At 42.9% G+C, this 20,649-nt stretch overlaps 1 protein-coding gene across 1 annotated transcript in view; it reads right to left on the reverse strand.

Annotated features, from left to right (window-relative positions):
* Positions 1-20,649, reverse strand: part of LHFPL3 (LHFPL tetraspan subfamily member 3) — a gene marked incomplete at its 5' end in the record, with an annotated part of 260,636 nt that overhangs the window by 86,932 nt on the left and 153,055 nt on the right. The window contains one exon of the mRNA XM_081212207.1: positions 8,308-8,544. Coding sequence (XP_081068333.1) covers positions 8,308-8,544 — 237 coding nt within the window. The remainder of the gene's footprint in view (positions 1-8,307; positions 8,545-20,649) is intronic.

Genomic DNA, 20,649 nt, shown 5'->3' on the forward strand with positions numbered 1-20,649 from the left:
GCGAAAATAATTCGTTCCGCGAGTCTTTTCGTCTTGCGATGTTTTTCGTCTTGCGAAGCACGGTCCATCACAACTGCGCCTCTTCAAGCGGCTTTAAGAAAAAAGCGCAAGACGTTTTCGTCTTGCGAAGCAAGCCCATAGGGAAATTCGTCTAGCGAAGCAACGCAAAACCGGAAAACCCTTTCGTCTAGCGAGTTTTTCGTCTTGCGAGGCACCACTGTATTTCCTTTCTACTTACCACACCGAACTAGGATTGAACGGTATCCCAGAAAAAGGGTGAGAAGGTTAAAAAAACTATCCCTGGCAATGTAGCCTAATGCATGCCTATTCAGAAGTCCCACTGGGTCTTACTCCTAGGTAAGCATGTAATAGGATTATAACCAGCATGCATTTTGCATCCCTATCCCTAACATTTGTGTTAAACCTCAATAAATGAAGCTGAGTACCAGTAAATTAGAGGCTCGCGAAACTGGTGTTAACACAGAGATTTCCCCCTTTATATTAAAGCTATTTGTACTAGGATAGCAGTGAACCAGCATAGTACCAGGAAGGCAACCATCTATTTTGAACTTTTGGTGTTTAAAATAGAAATGTTAGCAGCATCTTTCAATTCACAGTGAAGTCTGCTTTTGGGGACAAGTTGATTATTTCTGGCAATAAAGAGCACATGCTTGGCATGTAAAATGTCCACCTTCAGCCACTGGCATCTCCAGGTAGGACTGGAAAAGACTCCTACCTGTGGTCCTGGAAAATGGCAGCCACTCAGCAGAGACAATACTTATCAAGACGGACCAATGGTGTGACATGATATAAGACAACTTTCTATGCTCTGAGCTGGCCTTAAGTTAAGTCATTCTCTTTTAGCCTTAGTCCACCTCTATCACGTGGGGAGAAATATGTGTCTACATTATGGGGCTTTCCAAGGATCAAAAGATAATGCATGTGAAGGTGCTTTGAACAATCTAAAGTTCTGCAGAAACAGCTATTGTGACTGTCCTCTATCTTCTTATATGCCCAAATCTTCTCCTGATCTGCCCACCTATATATCACGGGGGAAGGGGAGGTTCAGTCACCTTCAGAGATAATAATAATAATAATAATAATAATAATAATAATAATAATAATAATAATAATAATAATAATAATAATAATTTATTATTTGTACCCCGCCCATCTGGCTGGGTTTCCCCAGCCACTCTGGGCGGCTTCCAATGAAGATGAAAAATACACTAAAATGTCACATATTAAAAACTTCCCTGAACAGGGCTGCCTTCAGATGTCTTCTGAATGTCAGGTAGTTGTTTATCGCTTTGACATCTGATGGGAGGGCATTCCACAGGGCGGGTGCCACTACCGAGAAGGCCCTCTGCCTGGTTCCCTGTAACTTGGCCTCTCGCAGTGAGGGAACCGCCAGAAGGCCCTCGGAGCTGGACCTCAGTGTCCGGGCAGAACGATGGGGGTGGAGACGCTCCTTCAGATATACTGGACCGAGGCCGTTTAGGGCTTTAAAGGTCAGCACCAACACTTTGAATTGTGCTTGGAAACATACTGGGAGCCAATGTAGGTCTTTCAAGACCGGTGTTATATGGTCTCGGCGGCCGCTCCCAGTCACCAGTCTAGCTGCCGCATTCTGGATTAGTTGCAGTTTCCGGGTCACCTTCAAAGGTAGCCCCACGTAGAGCGCATTGCAATAGTCCAAGCGGGAGATAACCAGAGCATGCACCACTCTGGCGAGACAGTCTGCAGGCAGATAGGGTTTCAGCCTGCGTACCAGATGGAGCTGGTAAACAGCTGCCCTGGATACAGATTTGACCTGTGCCTCCATGGACAGCTGTGAGTCCAAAATGACTCCCAGGCTGCGCACCTGGTCCTTCAGGGGCACAGTTACCCCATTCAGGACCAGGGAATCCTCCACACCTGCCCGCCTCCTGTCCCCCAAAAACAGTACTTCTGTCTTGTCAGGATTCAACCTCAATCTGTTAGGTTGTTTTCACCCTTTCATTATTTGATTCAAACCTCCTACATCTCCTAAAACACTTTTGTAGTTCCGAGGCTCACTGTGGAGATCCAGCTGTGGAACGTGACTGTGTTCCCCACATATCTGGACTATGGAGATCAGAAACATAAATAAAACCCAACTGATCTCCAAAATTAGGGAAGCTTAAATATACCGCTAAGAATCATGAGGTTGTTCTTCACAGTTTGATGCATTCCAAAGGCTTTAAGGTTGCGCCTCGCCTCACAACTTGAAACGTGTTCTGACCTTCCCAGTGGGCGAGAAGAGCAGCGTGAGTGGAAATGTCCGTGTGTATGTTGTTTTCCCACCTGCCCAGATGAAATGTCCCTCTTCGTTCCTTATGGGAGCAGAGTGGCTGCCATAGAAACCAGGAACCACATCGGACCTAACCATGTGGGGTGCCATTTGCCTGAAGCATCAGTTGGGTAAATTTAGTCAACCTTTGTTTTTGGAAGCAGCAGCTAAAAAAAGCACACAACCCTGGTACAATTCAGTGGAACGGATTAAGAAACAACGACTCAGACCCAACTTACACTATAAAAATCCCAGGCAAATAAAATGGCACCACAGCTAAAATGATTTTGGAACTGGTGCCAATGAGCATCAACCAAGAAAGCTCTCCTCAGTCACATGTCTGACATCAAATGGAAACAGAGGGGGCAGATAACATGAGGAATGTTTGGGCAATGTGCGTGCAAGTGTAGCACAATGACTCCTTTTCTTCAACCTTGATTCAGTAGGTTTGGTAGGTCTTTGTGATGGGGCCCAGTGAATGGTCTGTTGAGTACCTGGTAGAAACTGCAGAGTTGCTGAAGCCAAGATGCTCTCCAGACCTCACCAATGTCTTAAATGGGAGACTGCTATGAGTCCCATCTAAGACTGGGATGTAAAGGAATATATGTCTATCAGACTCTGTAGTCATCAAGTCCAAAACTTTACCTTGAAGCTGAACCCTCCAAATGAACCCCCATACCCAGTTCACTCCCCAGCAAGTTCTTGGGACCAAATTCAGGACAGTTGTCAAGGTGTGTCTGTGTGTGCCTGAATGTGTGGGGCATCCTAATATTTCAGACACCCTTGCACAGTTCGCAGGAATCCTTTGATGTCTGCTTAGAATAGGAAACCTGACTCTGACACATTCACAGTGCCTCAGGCTCAGGCTCAATATTTTAAAAATCCCGATATTTATAATCCAGGGCTCATTCTCAACTGTCTTGCCACTTCCGAAGGCTTTGTAGTCAAATTTAGAGCCTTTGTGAAGAGATAACATTTTTCAAGAGCTTAATAACTCACACAGTAATGCTACCCGTGAGGAAGTGCAACAGTAAATAACTCGTGCTTCCCAAGCATTGCAATGGGGGCAGCTACTCAGATTATTTGGTTAAGCCCCTGCCTTAGAGATTAATTGTTATTATTTTAGCTGTTTGAATGAGGAGTTCAGGGGAAAGTGGGAGAACAGCAGCATTAGTACGCAAAAGCCTGTGGACTTGGCTGCATCCTAAATAAATAAACAAAAGGCAAACTGTTCCGATTCATTATGACTTTAAACAACCACATACCATCGACAGACAGAACAGCACAACAAGAAAGTGTGCTGTTATTCAGTCTTCAGTTAACCAAGTGTTTAGTCATAGGAGCTAGTGTTACCTTGAACAAATCATTCAAGATGCAAACTGGGATAGCTCAGTTGGTTAGAGCACAGTGCTGATAACGCCAAGGTTGCAGGTTCGATCCCCATATGGGACAGCTGCATATTCTGGCATTGGGTTGGACTAGATGACCCTCAGGGGCCCTTCAAACTCAACAGTTCTACAAATCTATGATACTTAATGGCTAGGTTGATAAATAGAACAGTATTGAAATGCCAACAAAGGTCCGTATAGTTAAAGCAATGGTTTTCCCAGTAGTGATGTATGGAAGTGAGAGCTGGACCATAAAGAAGGCTGATCACCGAAGAATGGATGCTTTTGAATTATGGTGCTGGAGAGTCCCATGGAATGCAAGAAGATCAAACCTCTCCATCCTTAAGGAAATCAGCCCTGAGGGCTCACTGGAAGGACAGATCATGAAGCTGAGGCTCCAATACTTTGGCCACCTCATGAGAAGAGAAGACTCCCTGGAAAAGACCCTGATGCTGGTAAAGATGGAGGGGACAAGGAGAAGGGGATGACAGAGGACGAGATGGTTGGATGGTGTTCTCGAAGCTACCAGCATGAATTTGACCAAACTGCGGGAGGCAGTGGAAGACAGGAGTGCCTGGTGTGCTCTGGTCCATGGGGTCACGAAGCGTCGGACACAACTAAACGACTAAACAACAACAATGTACAGATAGTGGCTTAATCCAAAGCTCTGAGACCCTTAGATGGGGTGGGAGAAATGACTGCCCATGCATAAATATAAACCCATTTCTGTATACATTATGCATATTTGAGGAGACATGTATAAGTCTTATGTATTTAGTTCTCCTGCTTTACTCTTTTGCATAATTTATTTGCCAACTTCGACGGCTTTAAACAAGGACTAGACAAAGAAGCGAGAAAATCGAGAGATCAAAAAAGTCTACACAGTGTTGGTTTGCTACATTAAAGTAAATAAGTTGTAATGAGGTATTTCATCTGCTACTTTTATCATTCTGGCACTGTATGAACAAGGCCCATCTCCAAATAAACTTATTTTGGCAATTATATTTAACAGCATTCCTTTTGCTTGCAAATTTCATCATCATTGCATTCTCCCAAGCTTTCCCCAGACATTCTGTGAAGTGTTGGGGGGTTCTTATTCTAAATGCTTCTAAGAATATAGCAGAAAATGCCCATGTGCTTATTTAGTATATCTTTCTAACCATGAGAACTAGAAATCTGCTGCCTTTTGAAAGCAATTGTTTTTAGAAAGCAATTCGAATACCACATTGTGGATCTTTTTTTGGCAGCTCCCAAAGAACTACTTTCCGGCAAAGAGTTGCTCATGAATCAGCCTGAAGTTTTTGGCTAAGTAAGCCAAAACTGCACACAAAAAATTGTGCAAGAAGGTTGGGAAAAGTCAATGATGGAAGAACCCTGAGTTGTAAGCTGCTTTTTAGGATGCCACAGTGTCTGATCCAAACCCAAATCACGCAGTTCGAACTGAGAGGGTGAAGCACATTTCCAAGTCTACATTTACTTTCAGTGCACAGATTTTCTTTGGAATCAGAACTTGGATTTTTTGTTGCAGTTTTCTGTACCTGAGATCCCCACAATATCATGACCACAAAGTGCCATCCAGAATATCCTAGATGGATTAAAAATCATAGTCTTTCACCATTCTCTGCTTTCTGCTACATGGATATCAGCAAAGGCCAGATGTTGTGTTTCTTCATTCCTTTTTGGTGGCCTTTCAGCCATAATGCTCAAACCAGAACAGGAAACTGACTTTGTGTTTCATGTTAAGGGGGATATGAGCTGAGCAGTACTGTGCACATTCACCAGGCCTCATGGAGAATGTGTACATAATCCTTCCATGAAGAGGGAATTGTGCACATTTCCCAAGCAATAAAGATAATCTTCAGCACACCTTGAAAAATACGTATATATAGACCGAATTTTGTTCATTCTTTTAAAAACCAATAAATACTTTCTTTTCTTTTTTTCATTTATGAATTTTACATGGCTTAGTACATCAATTATTGTCATTGTTTATCTTACAGTCTTTGACTTCCATGCACACCCCTCTGCGGGGTCTTAATTAGTCCTTGTTAAGCTGCATCTCCTTAATGACCACCCTTCTTCTGCTTATTTTAACTGCTGCTCATATATCTAACCCCACTTGGAAATTTATCTGATTGTAATATTTCTTTAAATATTCGCCAAAGTATTCCCATTCTTCTTTTATATCCGACTCATCCTGATTTCTTATCTTTGCAGTCAACATTGCTAGCTCCACGTATTCTATTAGCTTATTTTGCCAGTCTATTTTTGTGAGACTTTTTTTGTCCTTCCACGTTTGAACGTAAATTATTCTGGCTGCTCTTATTGTGTAGAGGAAAAGACTAAGTACTTTCTTAGATATTTTCCCCTGGTTTCTCTGGTTTCTTGGGAAATGAGACACTGAACATCTTTTTCAGTTTTGAGTATATCTTCTCCCGATACTCTTTGGCTTTCTTACAGCCCCACCACATGTGTATAAATGTCCCTTCAATCTCTTCACATTTCCAACATAAATTGGTTTCCTTTTTATACATTTTTACAAATTTACTAGGGGTGAGGTACCATCTATATATCACCTTTTGTAGGTTCTCTTTTAGGGTATAGCATGCCGGGAAGTTTATTGTGGTTTTCCACAGTTGTGTCCTAGGTCAATTGTCCATTGGATCATAGAGGTCTTTGTTATTTCTTCCTTAGTCTCCCCACTCTAATAAGATTTTATAAATTTTTGAAACTAGTTTTTATTTGTTGCCCAATAAGACTTTTTTGAGTTCTGAGTTTTCCTCAGAAAATCCTCTTTCTTTGTCTTCCCTAAATATCTCATTTAATTGGAAATACTGGACCCAGTCTTTGATCCAGTTTTGTATGTCTTCTCTCTTTTTTAAGTTTTGTTCCCGTATTTGAATTCTATAATATCTTTAAAGGTACCCCAATCTCCTTTAATGTTGGTCTTCTTTACTGATAGCACTTCTATAGGTGATAACCATCGTGGCGTTTTCCTTTCTAAAAGGTCTTTATTCCTTATCCAAATGAATTTTGTTCATTCTCTGGGCATTAACCATATTCCCTAACAGGCCTTGGAAAATGTGCGTATCCTGGCAAGCTTTTCACCACCTTCAGCTGTTCCCCAGTCAGCAGCACAAGGGGGTAGGTCACAGCAAGAAGAAAGTGTTAAACCTTCGCTCCCCCTCCCCTGCCATCTCCTGTGAGGCTCTTAAACTTAGGAAAAATCTTAATAGGAGCATGGGGAGATGGTAACTGTAGCCCATGACATCTGGAGGGCAGCATGATGGCTAACCTTGGAGTAGACAATATGGGGGTGAAATAAACTAATAGACCTAGGCAGGTTTGTCTATCCTTGGTTGCTATCCTAGGAGATGAAAGGTTTTCTTACAGTGTTGTTAAAAATACACAAAAATTGCATTTTCTAATAATTGTTTTTTTAAAAGCTATAGTTGATATATCCATTGTCCACCTAAAGCAACTAAGACTAAAACTCTCTCTCTATATATATTTAACTGTATTTAGCTGGCCCAAGACATTTTGGCACTTGAAGTGAACCACAAAAACGACACCTCTCTCCCCACCAGGGAAGAATGTGGGAGTCAAGATCTACATCTCAAACAAGGGGAAGAAATTAAGGTCTGCAGTGGGATCTGCTGCCCTGTGGATCCTGCTGCTTGAGGTGGTCCCTTCACCTTGTCTCATGGGTGGGCCGGGCCCTGCACATTGAATTCGGCAGGAACTGCTTTTGCGGATTGTGCGATAAAAGACTTGTCCGGGGAAACGCAATGCAATTAGGCAGAACAAGGACTATAACCTTGTTTCCGAGCACAATTCAAAGTGTTGGCGTTGACCTTTAAAGCCCTAAACGGCCTCAGCCCAGTATACCTGAAGGAGCGTCTCCACCCCCATCGTTCTGCCCGGACTCTGAGGTCCAGTGCCGAGGGCCTTCTGGCAGTTCCCTCATTGCGAGAAGCAAAGCTACAGGGAACCAAGCAGAGGGCCTTCTCGATAGTGGCACCCGCCCTGTGGAACGCCCTCTCATCAGATGTCAAAGAGAGAAACAACTACCTGACATTCAGAAGACATCTTAAGGCAGCCTTGTTCAGGGAAGTTTTTAATGTGTGACATCTTAGTGTACTTTTGGTCTTTGTGGAAGCCGCCCAGAGTGGCTGGGGAAACCCAGCCAGATGGGCGGGGTACAAATAATAATATTCTTATTACAACCAGCTCTGAGATCTGCTGAGTTCACCAGCATGTAGTGCCCTCCTCCACAGTCTACGTCACCATCACTGCTCCCTTGTGTGCTGTTCTTTGCCCTCCGAGGCAGAGTAACACCCCTTTGGGCAGCAGCACACAGGAACAGGAATTACACGGGAACTTTTCCCACTCAGCCAGAGGCTGAAGAGCATGAAAGGGGAAGGAAGGGGAGAAGCCAAAAGGTGCCATTTGACAAGGTCAATAATACTAAGGACCAGTTCTTTAACATGGATGGGGGATAACTTATGAGCAAGCGCGAGTCTTTACGCAGACAATGGAGATGGTTGTTTTTAAGTGCTTTCCCTTGCCGTTCAGAATAACACAGCCTCCCAAAGCCGTTCCTCCTACCTTTGTTTTCCAGCTTGAGTTCCTCTGCTAGTAAGCTGTCCTGTCTATTGCCAAGTACAAATGCCAAGAAAGAAAGGATCAGGGCATCCAGGATTCCAATGATGGCCAGAATGTATGCCCAGCGGATTGAACAAGCCCCCAATGTGTACTTGTCTGTCTTTTCGCCACACATCCGTTTCACCTCCTTTGCATCCCAGCCATCAGGATAAATCATACAGCCCAGGACAAGACAGGCAGCTGGGAAAAGAAAGAAAGAAAGAAAGAGGAATAAAGAGAATGACAGAACAATCACATGGCTGAAGTTTGTATCTCACAACTATTCCCATATTCAGTTATGAAAATGTCTCTACATTGCAATGCAAACCTTCGTAACCTGCTTATGTCCAAGACAACCACAACATATCCACTGTGCAGAAAATTATGATGCTGCTCAGAAACTTGAAGTTTTATGAACTTTTTGGGGGGCTGGTGGGTAGGAAACCTGCACCCTCAACAACTTCTTTTGCTTATTCTCAGACTTTTGGGAAAGAGTTGACAAGCAGGGAGTTGATACATCCATTCATAATGCAGAGCAAATTGACATACTGTAAATTTAAAGTCTGTGGAGCAAATAAAGAGATCCACCTTATATCCAAATGGTATCTGTATTGTGCTAATGTAAGTTTTCAACCATATACAGAAACAACAACAAATATTATGAATCTCTGGTAAAACATCCATTTAACAAGTAGTCTTTTTCAAGTTCTTACTGATGAATGAAAGCTTCTAACTCCTTGCAGCGGTGGGGAAGTTTCTAATCAGAGTCCAACTTGAATGATGAAATGCACTAAGATTTCCAGGATAGTTTTGTCTTGCAGTTCTTCCAACTTCATTAATCTTCTTCTATAAGAAAATTACTTCTGGTTTCCAACTCCCCTTCAGTATAGAAAACAAGCCGTCTGAAACGTCACTGGCCTAGGGAAAGACTTTCCTTTCTCTACCACTTGCCTCTTGATTCATGAACCATCAGCAGACTGGTGGTCAAGAAATGATGAACACATCCTAAAAGCATGTCATAGATTTCCCTCAAGTCACTTTGTACCTTGTTTGCTTAACTCTTCCCTGCTTTCTGTTTTCTTGCCAAACAAAAACAAGACCAAAGAGCTGAGAGTCAAGCCAACTTCACTTGAACAAACTCACAGAGGTGATGCCTGACATTTCTGAAAGGCCTTTCCACAGCAATTCTAGCCTGTTATAATCTTGTCATCCACATTTTTGTCTCTTGCTATAATAATAATGATAACTTTATTATTTATACCCTGCCATCTGGCTGTGTCTTTCCACAGCCATACCCTTTTTATGCCCAATGAAGACCTTCAGTGGTACAGTGGTACCTCGGTTTACGAACTTAATCCATTCTGGAAGTCTGTTCTTAAACCGAAACTGTTCTTAAACCGAGGTGCGCTTTCCCTAATGAGGCCTCCCGCCGCCAGTGCCCTTCCACTGTTCAGCTTCCGTTTGTAGACCAAGGTAAAGTTTGCAAACTGGGACACTACTTCCGGTTTTGTGGAGTTCATACACCGAATAGTTCATAAACAGGGCTGTTCTTAAACCGAGGTATCACTCACTGCACTAGGAATTCCCCACAATTCCTGCATAAAAAGGGAAGCTTCTATTGGGCCACTTCCACAGACCTCACATCCAGCATAAAGAGCTGAAGTACAAGGTACTTCAACTCCTATATTTATTTTGTTGCTCATTGATGTTTAAATTACAGTGGTGCCTCGCAAGACGAAATTAATTCGTTCTGTGAGTTTTTTCGTCTTGCGAATTTTTCGTCTTGCAAAGCACGGTTTCCCAAATTCTTCAAAATCACCAAAGTCTTCAAAAACCTCAAAAAAGGCTACCACACCGCGTGCTATGAGTTGCTCCTCGAAGTCACCCTGGGTATTAACGGTTTTAAGAAAAAGGAAACAAACTTGCAAGATGTTTTCGTTTTTTTCGTTTTTCGTCTTGCGAAGCAAGCCCATAGGGAAATTCGTCTTGCGAAGCAACTCAAAAAACGAAAAACTCTTTCGTCTTGCGAGGCATTCGTCTTGCGAGGTACCACTGTATTAAAAATCCTAAATTAGTGTATAATCTTGCATAATTGTCACAACCACTGGAAGTGAACAGAGTAAGTCACACAGAACAAAAGACACACCTTTGCTTTGTATGTTAATTTGGTTTGCTTGGAAGAGTGAATAGATGTTAGGTATGAAAATACGGTTAAGAAAATTCAGTGTTATTTTTCAGCAGCTGCTTACATTGTATGCCTCTAACACTGTAGAAATAATAATTCAGAAGCAATAATTAACCTGAAATCATGTGGAAGAGAAAAGCAGGCGGTTGTCCACCTTACTTACAATTAAAATGAACTTACACAGTTTTTTGAAAACAAAATATCAGTTACGTTGAAATTAACTCATAGGATTCCATCTTCAGAATGCAGTACCAGGAAAAGGAGCCCCATTAGTTTAATGCAGTATTTAATAAATGTTATGAGAATTAGCAGTCTTCACATGCAAAAAATAAATTAGAACCAAAGTACACATGTACACTCTTAAATAAGATTACCTAGGCACAGTTTTCATTTGGCATGCTAGGAAGCACAGGCGAGTATTTGAGAGGCAGTCCCAGAAAGGTTTCATTTATCAGTTATAAGATCATAAGATCTTTAAAGCAGAAGGGATACTTATAAAATCTACCTATCATTTTTATTTGAAAGGGTAGATTTTGACTTTTTAATCCTTCCCAGAGGACCAGGAAATTTTCTGTGTAAGCAATCTCATCCTTTTTTGCCTGACTGCCATTTTCACAGTTTGTTCACTGCTGCCATGGTTTAGTACAGAAACGTGGCGGATGTGATGGGCTGGCAGGAAGAAGAGTAGGAGTGGCAGCTGTCAGTGAAAGGTGTGTCACACATCCACTATGGCAGGTGTATGTGCCTTTAAGATACACATCTCTAGCCCCCACTGCTCTCCTTTGAAGTGGGGATATCACATCATATCCTCCCTGTCAAGGAAAACTGGGAAATTTCTGTGTTCATTGACAACATTTCCCTCCAACTTCCCAAAATAAATAATGCTACTTTCCTGTGTACATGCAAATCAGCCTAGGGATTTGATTTGGTGGATTTATTATATTTCTATGCTGCTTTTCAGTCAAATGAATCCCAAAGTGGCTTACGAACAATAAATAACAAAACCATCTATGTATCTGAAGAAGTGTGCATACACAAAAACTTATACCAAGAACAAACTTAGTTGGTCTCTAAGGTGCTACTGGATATTTATATATATATATATTTTGAGTGAGTCAGACCAACACCACTATGTACCTGAATCTAGTAACAAAACCATGATAGAACATAACAGAACATCACAAATACAGCATATATTGTACAGAATAAATAACAAATTTTCAGCAAAACAATTACAAACTATAAAGCACTGTTAACAGAGCAACAACTAAAACATAATCTAAACACCGCAGCTAAAGCAAAAGTCATATTATATGGTGCATTTATAATCCATAAAACAACATTAACAAAATAGCACACGAAAGATAAACTAAACACTGTTAAGTTCATACACACAATCTCCATACATGGGCAAAATACACATATACATAATGCACATGGCAGCAACTTCCTTCTGAAGGTTCCTCAGATTCGAGGGGGTACAGCAGAGGTGAAACCAACTACCCCTTGATGGCAAACAGAGTCTCTCTCCCCTCTCAGTTCTTCTGGAAGCAGCGCCCTTATGAAGGCTCCTAGGGCTGGAGGCTGGGGCAAGGCAGGTGGAAAAAGCCATTACCTGCTGGCCAACATAGTTTCTGGCTGAACCCAATGGCTTTGTTTGCAGGCCCATGTGGACAAGATCTCTTCTGCTGTTCACCCCTGTCCCCTCACTACTTGTCAAGCTGGCAAGAGCCAAAATGTCAACATTACTTTGCGGATGCTTTGTCAAGCTATGAACAGCAGCCGATGCACTGACGTTGCTGCCACCGGGCCTTGATCAGTTCTTGCCACAAGTGCAAAATATGGGCCACCAACTTCTTCAGACTAGGACATGCAGGCTGCACTCTAATAAAGACAAATTAGCCTGAGATACGGTTTTGTCTTGGCTTGCCAGCGGTTTCTCAGATAAGAGGACTTAGTTGAGGCTGTTAGCTGACAAAACACATCAATCCACTGAATTAAGGGGGGGAAGTCTGAGACTTCAGCTCCGCAGACGGTGACACACAGAATGGCCCATGCAGAAACAGTCCCCGAAACAAGAGTCTGAGGGCCTCCAGGCTGTCAGTATTTTGTGGGAAAGATTCAAGGACGTACCGTTTGCACAATTCAAGCAGTTTAAAGAGGTCTATTGCTCAAGTGAAACAAATCCATTAAAAAAACACACGAAGAGACTTTTGGTGGTTTGGAAAGTACAGTGGTACCTAGAATCAGAGAATCATAGAGTTGGAAGAGACCACAAGGGCCATCGAGTCCAACCCCCTGCCAAGCAGGAAACACCATCAGAGCACTCCTGACATATGGATGTCAAGCCTCTGCTTAAAGACCTCCAAAGAAGGAGACTCCACCACACTCCTTGGCAGCAAATTCCACTGTCGAATACCTCGGGTTATAGATGCTTCAGGTTACAGATGCTTCAGGTTACAGACTCCGCTAACCCAGAAATAGTACCCCGGGTTAAGAACTTTGCTTCAGGATGAGAACAGAAATCGTGCTCTGGCAGCGCAGCAGAAGCAGGAGGCCCCATTAGCTAAAGTGGTACCTCAAGTTAAGAACAGTTTCAGGTTAAGAAGGGACCTCCAGAACGAATTAAGTTCTTAACCTGAGGTACCACTGTAATGGAGAAATGCTTTGAAAAGTATAGGATGGACAAATGATTAATGGGAATGTCCTGAATGCAGGATGAATGCTCATTGTCACAGAACCAGCCCATAAGTAAATCAGAACCAATTCTGGGCCTACAAGAAGGAAGTTGTTCATAATATAAAATCGACACAAATCCAGTCTGAGGGAAAACACAACCAAGGACCACACAGTAAAAAATGGAATACACAGGCATCACTCAGATGCGCCGAAGAAAGGGGATGGCGAGGAAGCAATCTTATGCAGGTTGAAGAAGAGTTTTTGTAAAGCAGGTGATACATGAAATTATTCCCCTCATTAATACGCTTTGATTCCAAGTTCTTGAGAGAAGGCCTGCCAGGTTGGAGGGCAGATGGCATAGCAGTGACATATACAGCAGCAGACATCTGGCAGACAGGTGTTAGATTTTGTATCTGGTGGCTGGCCAACAGCTCAAACCTGTCTGAGTGGAAATGAAGGTAACTGGAAGGAAGAAGGTGTTTAGCAGGCAGAAAAACAGAACAGAAGAGCGGAACACACTGGCTGTCTTACCTTTTCTCACCAAAAGATCAGAAATAGGACCACAGTCCCTAGCGGCACCTTCTGCGTTGAGAATCAGCCTCAAGAGTTTTTCTGCAGCAAGGAAATTTCAGTGAGCAGATGTATTATTGCTCCGTAATACATCTGCTCATCTGTTCAGCTGCCAGTTTGGCATCATGTATTCCTGGTATTGCTTTAGCTTGGCTTCCCTCTCTTCGATGTTAATGAAGCAGCTCTCAAGTGGAAAACATTAATTTTTTTATCAGTGGTTTAGAGACAACGTAAATAGAAAGTTCTAGGGATGGGCAAATTTGTCAATTTAAGTTTCTCTCAGTTTCTTTTTTTTTCCAGCCTTAAGCTCTGTCCTCTGCATTTCAAAATTATTCATTGTTTTTTAAAAAAACAAAATAACTCCAGATGAAAATTCACATGTATTTTTCAATGTGCTTTTCTACTGTTGTGCACATATACATACACATTTTTAAAAAACAAACATATTTTTGCAGGCAATTTCTCCCAACACAATGAATTTGTGAACACTGTTTTCACTCTTATAAGCAAAGTATGCTTTTCTGTTCATATTTTTGGATTGGAGAGCTGCACCACTGAAATATACTCAGAGTCGAGAGTGGATTTCATGCTCTTTATTCAGCTCACAGTGGTGAGGAGGAATGAAAGTCCCCTCAAAGTATCTGCTTTATATACATTATTTACACAATGGGCTGCACGTGATTGGCTAATTCTGGAATTCTCCTGTAGGCCAATCAGGTTATGGATTCACTTCCATCTGGAGCCGGATTGGGTGGCTCCTGCAGACAAATCAAACTGCTGCATTGTTCTAGGACCAATCAGACTGCTGCATTCTGAATCCTATTGTTCTAGGACCAATCAGACTGCTGCATTTTGGATCCTATTGTTCTAGGACCAATCAGACTGCTGCATTTTGGATCCTATTGTTCTAGGACCAATCAGACTGCTGCATTTTGGATCCTATTCACTCAGTACATAACAATCACCAAATGAGGAGAGGTGAAATTTTTTAAGGACCAACCACAGCTGCGTGGTGGTTACTGTTTCGATTTGGGGCATGCAAATTAAGTAACGTTAGTAAGCTTCCATTAAAATGTGAACTGAATGGATTTGTTCCCCATCCCCACTTTGTACAGCTTTCTCATAAAACTTCGCATGGTATAAAAACATGTTTCCCTCCCTCCTTAGGTCCACACCACAAACTAGCTTTTTGTAAACAGCTCTGAGGTCCCCATCACACAATATATGGATTTTATGAAACAAAGGAATGGTCCAGTGAAGTAGAACTATTTACTGCCCTGATATTTTATGAGAGGGCAGTACATAAATACTTTTATAAATAAATATGTAAAATATACTATTACTGATAGGATAGATGGACAGAGCAGAAGTCTCGTGAAATGGCAGGACACTATTATGGCACAGAAGAAGAACGGAGAAGCTTGTGGGTATCCCCAAATATATGAGAACTCCTCTGCTTTAGTAGTTCAGTGGGGGAACAATTCAGCATATGAATAATTGTTAAGTGCAGCTGGTTTTTATGGGAGACGGTAAGCTTCTTTGAAGAGGAAGCTCCTCAAAAAGAGGGAATACATTATTAAATGAAATAGAAAAAAGGAAAATCAATTCAAATACTGACTTAGGGAGGTATGAAGAATGGCTCTGCTTGTCACTAGTGATATTACTGGCAATATCCAACAGGTACCCATGATTTCCATATAACCAGGTTACCCAGAACAATTGCCATTGTTAGGCATAAGCTTGATGGGAAGAAAATTGGAATTTTCTTACTAGACAGATACTGTGACTTGAGTGTTGGGGATATGACAAGACCCTCCAGCAGAGGTGATGTCTGGAAGGAAAGAACAACTAGGTCTGCTACAAATCTATTGTACTAAAAGTGAGCATTTGGAAATTGCTTTTCAACTAGCTGTGATGCAGGATGATGCCACTCTCTGTCAGGAGTCCAGGTTCCCGGCTTGATAACACAGTAAGTGTAGCAAATTAAAAAGGAGGATTTATTGCAAAAACAAACAGATAGCTCCGGACGGCTCTAACAAAGCCTCCGGCATCATCACTCAAGATGACCCTTCTGAAGATTCCTTTCGGCGTGGCCAGAAGCAGTTGAACTTACGAACCTTACATCTCTTGTTTTGCTTCCTGTCTTGCAACCCTCCCATTCGCCAACTCCTTGGACTTGGTGGATTAGCCCCCACCTCTTCCTTTTCTGACAGGCTATCTCTGAGTTCTTTTGCGCCTGACTGTGCTTCAGGCGAGCGTTGACTGCATTCTAGCCTGCTCTCAGCTACTGCCTTAAAAGCTTCCCTGTCAAGGTCAGGAAGAGCTGAATTCCGCAGCTGCTGGCTCCCCCCCACTCGCCGCCACCGCCTGACTATCATCAAAGCCTCTCTGTTCCTGGCTGTTTTCTGCAGTTGGCTGCAAACCTTCTCTTGGAGCTGGTTTATACCTGACACCCACCTCTGGCCAACTTTTTTTTTTGGGGGGGGGGGTTAACTTAATGCCCTGGGTCGGTATGTAAAGTAGGCAAGTAGTGAGAAAATATTTTGAAAAAAGGAAGCCATTTGCAGAATGGAAAGAAATACACGTTTTCAGATAATTAAAAGGTCACTGTAAAGAACAGAGGGAACAACTTGACTATTCACATTCAAAGAACAAGAAAGTTTCATTTCTTCAACGTTTCATTTCTCTAAACCTCACCGCCGTTGTCTATATTTTTGAAGGAGAGCCACAGGGCAATAGGGGGGGGGGAGCAGAGGCAGGGAGAAAGGGAATCCCCCCCCCCAAGAAATAAAAGTAATGGCACTGCCCTCATCTCAAGACATCTTTAGACCAGTGCAGTTTCCTGGTTTTGGGCACCATCTTGGCTGGCCTGTTCACGGAGGAGAAGAACACAGAGCATCTTTATTTGTAGAGTTCCGCCCCCAGTACCCATGGTCATCGGTGTACCCCTCTCACTGTACTCCTGCTGAGCATGACTTGTGTGCTGGAGGAGCTGGTTGTTGAAAGCTTCAGTAGTGTGGTGGTCTTGTGAAATGAATGTGTTGACCAAGGTTGCATGGTGTGGGAGAAGGAGGCTATATTGCGTTGGTGTCATGTGAACAACCAGTTAAATTGCACAGAGCTTGGTCTGATGTCTTGAGGAGCATGATCCCCACATCTGAATGTTCTGAGATAAGAGTGTCATGTGCACTGGGTTACCACAGCAATGTTGTACCAGCAAAGTCAAGTGTATGGTTTGCTGAGTTATTCACCCTCCCATTGGCTCAGGAAATATACCTACACATAGAGACAGGTATAATAGTCTCTGGGGCATTGCTTTCATTCCTTTTGCTTTCATTCTCATTCATTTCCTGATGCTGTCCTGTCTGTGTCAGGGTCAGACTCTGAACACGTAAGAGTTAGGGGAAGGGGCTGTGGGTTTTACACAGCAGCATTAGCTAGCATGCTGATAGTGTTAGTGGATCTCTCCACGCATGTGTCTCTTTACTTCAAAGAGCATAAAAAACTGTATATAGCAGATAGCAGTGTTTTGCTTTGTCTTGTGTCTGGAGACAATAAACACTTTACCACTTTGAACTGTGTGGGAAAGGAGTTTTCCCCTTAACCCTGGACTCTGGAAGAAGGTGCTTGCTGGGAGCAGGAAATCTCTGAAGACTTTCTTGGTGCACTACATTCTCTGCTGATACATCACACGGGTTGAGGTGTGACAAACGATCACCTGACTTCCACAAGTCACCGACATACTGGTTTTCAGCAAAGCTGCTCCACGCTCCATTCTTTGCACTTGGAGTTGGCAGGACTGGACTTATTACTGAGAGAGGCATCCAAAATACCTTGGAGCACAAAATGTATTATTTCCATCTGTTGGCCAGGGGTCAAGATCCAAAAGACCACATGGAGTCAAGATAGCCCTCATGTAGCCTCATCAGAAGCCACCCCACAGTAGAAGCACAAGGAGTAACAGTTCAAAGAGAAACTCGTCTCCCACATCTAAAAAATATATTAAAATGTGGGTTTCTCTGAAGCTCAGCCAGGAAGCGCAGGTTGTTATTTATTACATTATCAGCTTAACATTTTTCATTTTAGCACCTGTCTACTTGATAACTACCTGATAAACTTATATGCCAAAAGTTTGCTGCATCTGCATTAGGAAATCAGCCTGGCGAGTTCCTGCTTATGCTGGACTGATTTTTTTGAATCCTTTGACAAGAAATAATTTGACTGCGTTAAATTCTTTGCATCCCAACAACAAACAACTGCCTTGGTGGGCGGACTGCAGAAAAGTGCAAAGGATAATTCAGAAAAAGAGAGAAAGAAGCGGCTAAAGGGACCGACTGCTGGTTGCAAAGGGGAGTACCAAGGGGTTTAATAACCCCTTTATTAAAACATATATTTTAAGATAGAAAGAACTGTTGAAATAAAGCCTTCTTAGTATGCCCCGAAGGAGACAGAGATATAATAAATAAAAATAATGTTTGTGGTGGAGGGAGGAAACCATGACATTTTTTTTTTTGCAAAGTAGCCTTATGTATGACAAAGAGCAGGTACGTTTTGTGTGACAAAGCAATATTTTTCAACAGCACACTCCCTCATGCATCAGAGGGGCACACGTTAGTCTCACTGGTCTGTGCTGCCTGTCATGTGCTGTTCTTCACTTATCTCATCTACAGCTCTTCCTGATCTTTTTAACAGTTCCATTAAGTAGAAAAGGAGAGGAAGGGACAATAGGCCCTCGAGGATCCTCCGCTAGGCCGTCACTTCATCCACTCTGACATTCAGCAGTGACATTTCCCTGCCTTTCAGAAAGCAGATGCCGCGCCAAACCCGGCAGCGGGGAGAGTATCAGCGACAGTCGCGCCCCCCTCACTGAGGACGCGGGTTATGAATAATGGCAGTAGCAATGGCAGAGGCTGAGGCAAGGGAGAAAATCTTCAGAATTTCCAGATCTTTACTGAAAGAGAGAGGGAAGGCCGTTTCACACAACCGGTTTTGGAGAGGGAAGCCACCACTAGGCAGATTCCTCTTGAGAAAACCTGATTTCCCACACAAATAGGGCTTCAAATGCTGGTGTGAGATGTGCCAACACACTCAAGGCATCTGTATGTGGGCACCACCACCGAGAAGGCCCTCAGCTTCACCTCAGATGGTGGGAGAACCTGTAGGAGACCCTCCATTGCAGATCTAAGTGGGTGGGACACATGGAGATGTGCAATATTTTGAAGTACAGTGGTACGTCAGGTTAAGTACTTAATTCGTTCCGGGGGTCCATTCTTAACCTGAAACTGTTCTTAAACTGAAGCATCACTTTAGCTAATGGGGCCTCCTGCTGCTGCCACGCCGCCAGAGCACGATTTTTGTTCTCATCCTGAAGCAAAGTTCTTAACCCAAGGTAATATTTATGGGTTAGCGGAGTCTGTAACCTGAAGTGTATGTAACCTGAAGCGTATGTAACCCAAGGTACCACTGTACCCTGGTCCAAAGCCACAAAGCAGCCATTTTTTGGGACTGGGTGCCGGTGCATTAAGCACAGCACAGGTATAATAAGATAATAAAACCTAGTCCCAGTCAGTATAGCGCTCCCTGTTAGGGAAGATAAGTTACTCTGAAACAGAATGCAAGCTTAGCCGCAAGGTATGTCATGCCTGGGGAGACTGGGGCTCTCACATCAGACAGAGTAAGGGCAGAATGTGCCCACTACATTAAAAGTGTGATCGGATTTATTATGTCTGGGTTTGCCTCCCACCTATGGTTGCTATTTAACCAAAACAACAAGAATGTAATATATAGTTTCGCCCCCAGAGAAGCTTCAGTGTATGAGAGCTGCCAACACTGGTTTGACCTTGTTCCACTGTGTTACCTAGGGCTAGTTCACACATGCACTACAAGCGTCATTTGATTTCTTATCACTTGACTACGCAGCCGGTGGTGGTTGGAAGCAGGGAACATTCGAATCATATCTAGGATGATGTGAAAACTTCATTTGTAGACTTTGATCTGTGATTGCTCACTCACACATCCAAGCGAGCTGTGATGCACATGGGAAGCAGTCAATAGTCTACAGGACTTTCTGCTATCCAGTTTGTCACATTTCTACACCATTAACTCTTTGTGCTGCTTCACACATAACACCAAGCCAAACTATGGCTTGGTGCAAACGCACAGGCTCATGCAATGGAGATGATGTCCACTTTGCTCCTCCACCAGACCAACTGATGCCTCGCTGTGAGCTAAGCCATGGTTTGTCTTCTGAACCTGGGATCACGGTTTGTCTTGTTCCACACAAACAACTAGAAGTTAACGAAGAACTACAGATCTTGGGTTTACAGTTCGTGATTTGTCTAGAGCAATTCTGGACTGCATCAATAGGAGTATAGCATCTAGATCAAGGGAAGTAATAGTGCCACTGTATTCTGCTCTGGTCAGACCTCACCTGGAGTACTGTGTCCAGTTCTGGGCACCACAGTTCAAGAAGGACACTGACAAACTGGAACTTGTCCAGAGGAGGGCAACCAAAATGGTCAAAGGCCTGGAAACGATGCCTTATGAGGAACGGCTAAGGGAGCTGGGCATGTTTAGCCTGGAGAAGAGGAGGTTAAGGGGTGATATGATAGCCATGTTCAAATATATAAAAGGATGTCACATAGAGGAGGGAGAAAGGTTGTTTTCTGCTGCTCCAGAGAAGCGGACACGGAGCAATGGATCCAAACTACAAGAAAGAAGATTCCACCTAAACATTAGGAAGAACTTCCTGACAGTAAGAGCTGTTTGACAGTGGAATTTGCTGCCAAGGAGTGTGGTGGAGTCTCCTTCTTTGGAGGTCTTTAAGCAGAGGCTTGACAACCATATGTCAGGAGTGCTCTGATGGTGTTTCC

This window comes from Podarcis bocagei (genome assembly GCF_964188305.1).
Source record: "Podarcis bocagei genome assembly, chromosome: 10".
NCBI lineage: Eukaryota > Metazoa > Chordata > Lepidosauria > Squamata > Lacertidae > Podarcis > Podarcis bocagei.